The 2,200-nt window shown below is 30.3% G+C and overlaps 1 protein-coding gene across 1 annotated transcript; it reads left to right on the forward strand.

The window, feature by feature from the left end:
* Positions 1-1,045: 1,045 nt before the first annotated feature.
* Positions 1,046-1,510, forward strand: LOC138339684 (histone H1-like). Its single transcript, XM_069291561.1, has one exon. It carries the CDS (start codon positions 1,046-1,048, stop codon positions 1,508-1,510), a length of 465 nt encoding a protein of 154 aa, XP_069147662.1.
* Positions 1,511-2,200: the final 690 nt, after the last annotated feature.

Below are 2,200 nucleotides of genomic sequence, written 5' to 3' on the forward strand. Positions count from 1 at the left end.
CTCTTGTACCTGTTTATACTAGATACCTCAGAATATTATTGTTTTTACAAACTCTTACTGATAAATCAACTTAAATTCTTTCTATTTTTAGTTTTCCAAAATCTTTCGCATGTTTTAAATGGTTGAAAATTAATTCTCCTACAATGGTGTTAGTATGTAGGTGCCCGCACCGCCTGGTGAGTTGGATCGTGACAAATAATGATTAATATTTTTTCATATTTACTTTATGTTCATTTGACCAGGAGTCAAAAATCGACAGTTAATATCTTTCTATATTTACTTTATTTTCATTTGAATGAATCAAAATTTAAAAAAAAAATAATACCTCTCTAAATTTACTTTAATTTTCATTTGACCATTATCAAAAATCAAATAATAATTAATATTTTTCCATATTTACTTTATTTTCATTTGACTAGGAGTCAAAAACCAAATAATAATTAATATCTTTTTATATTTACTTTATTTTCATTTGAATATGAGTCAAAAATAAAAAGTAATTAATATCTTTTTACATTTACTTTATTTTTCAGTTGACGATGATTTAAAATAAAATAATAATTAATGTATTTCTATATTTACTTTATTTTCCTTTCACCATGAGTCAAAAGCCGAATAATAATTAATATCTTTCTGTATTTACTTTATTTTCAAATGACTATAAGTCAAAAATCAAAAGGTAATAAATTTCTTTCTATATTTACTTTATTTTTATTTGACAATGAGTCAAAACCCAAATAATAATTAATATCCTTCCAGATTTACTTTATTTTCATTTTACCATGAGTCAAAAGCAGAATAATAATTAATATCTTCCTATATTTACAACCCATTTCTTGCCCAATTTTGTCACCCGATTCTTATCTATAGGCCTATAAATTCTAGCCCCAACACATATTACAGTAAGTGGCTAGTCTTGTTTGTTCATCTCCAAATTATTAGTTATACTTAGAATAACTTCGTGAGATTATTGGATACTCATTCCAATAATTTGTCAACACTAAAAAAAAAGTCGTTGTAGAAGAAGAAGAATCTGGAAAAAGCTATGGACAAATTGAGAGAAGGAATTGTTAAAATGTCCAACAGTGAACCAAATGCGTCATTGTCAGAGTCACATAATTCAATTCTTCGACAACACCTTGATATTATTATGTCTGGTCTTCAGACTACCCCCGATCATCCTCCTTACGCTTGGATGATTGAACAAGCATTGCAGGAATTGGACGAAGAAGAGGGCTCTGATGAAGACTCGATATCTGAGTTTATCATAAAAAATAATGACAGTTTGCCAAGGGCTCATAAGATAATGCTGAAACATCATCTGGAGAAGATGTGTGAAAGGGGGGAAATTGTTATGATTGATGAAGGACGGTTTTTCCTTCCTGGTGAAAGCAAACACTTGAATTCAAAGAGTAAAGGAAAGAGCAAGAGAAGGGAGAGTTCGTCAAATACACAAAAGAAGCAGCAACAAAAGGAAAAAGAGGAGGATTTGGAGCAACCAAAAAAATAGGGTCGTGGGAGGCTTGCTAAGAAAAAGGAAGGTGGGGCCAAAAAAGGTGATGGTACAACTTCAGCATTTTAACAAAGGAGACAGACGATCAGCATGAGAGGGATCTCAAGGTCCAGGAAGATGGGGTTGATCCTAGTGATGTACTTCTGAAGGACTTGAGATTGTCAAGAAGTAGAAAAACGATCAAGGACTAGGAAGGTGTTGGAAGGCACAATAAAGTGTTGGCAAATACATCTTTGTTGTTTGTATTTCTCTATATACAATATTGTAATTCGAACTAGTAGTGTTAGTTATTAAAAAGAAGCTATAGTATTATTTACTAGTCGATTTTAGTTTTCTTTTCTGTAAGTTATATATGCTCTATAGCATAAAAATTGTGTACTCTCTACATGCTTTGCTTATTTATCATATGTTGTAGTCTCAAAAAAAAAGGGATACTCATTCCAATTCAAATGAGAGAAAAAACAGAATAAATGAAGTGTTTTCTATATTCATCTTGGTTTTTTATCCCTTTTTCGCTCATTATAATTAGAATTAAAATTTAATAATCTCACGAAGATTTTCTTGGTATGACTAGCAACTTTCATTGATGTTTTACAAGGCAAGAATTTTTTTGTAATCTTAGTCCAATTACTTTTTCCATGATAATTCAATCCTTTGAAGAATGATTTGTGTTCATTCTCTAGCCAT

This window comes from Solanum lycopersicum, chromosome 11 (assembly GCF_036512215.1).
Source record: "Solanum lycopersicum chromosome 11, SLM_r2.1".
In the NCBI taxonomy this organism is placed as follows: Eukaryota; Viridiplantae; Streptophyta; class Magnoliopsida; order Solanales; family Solanaceae; genus Solanum; species Solanum lycopersicum.

Bases quoted from the DNA above. Each gene is read 5' to 3' on its own strand.
- LOC138339684 (XM_069291561.1), top strand. From the start codon at position 1,046: ATGGACAAATTGAGAGAAGGAATTGTTAAAATGTCCAACAGTGAACCA.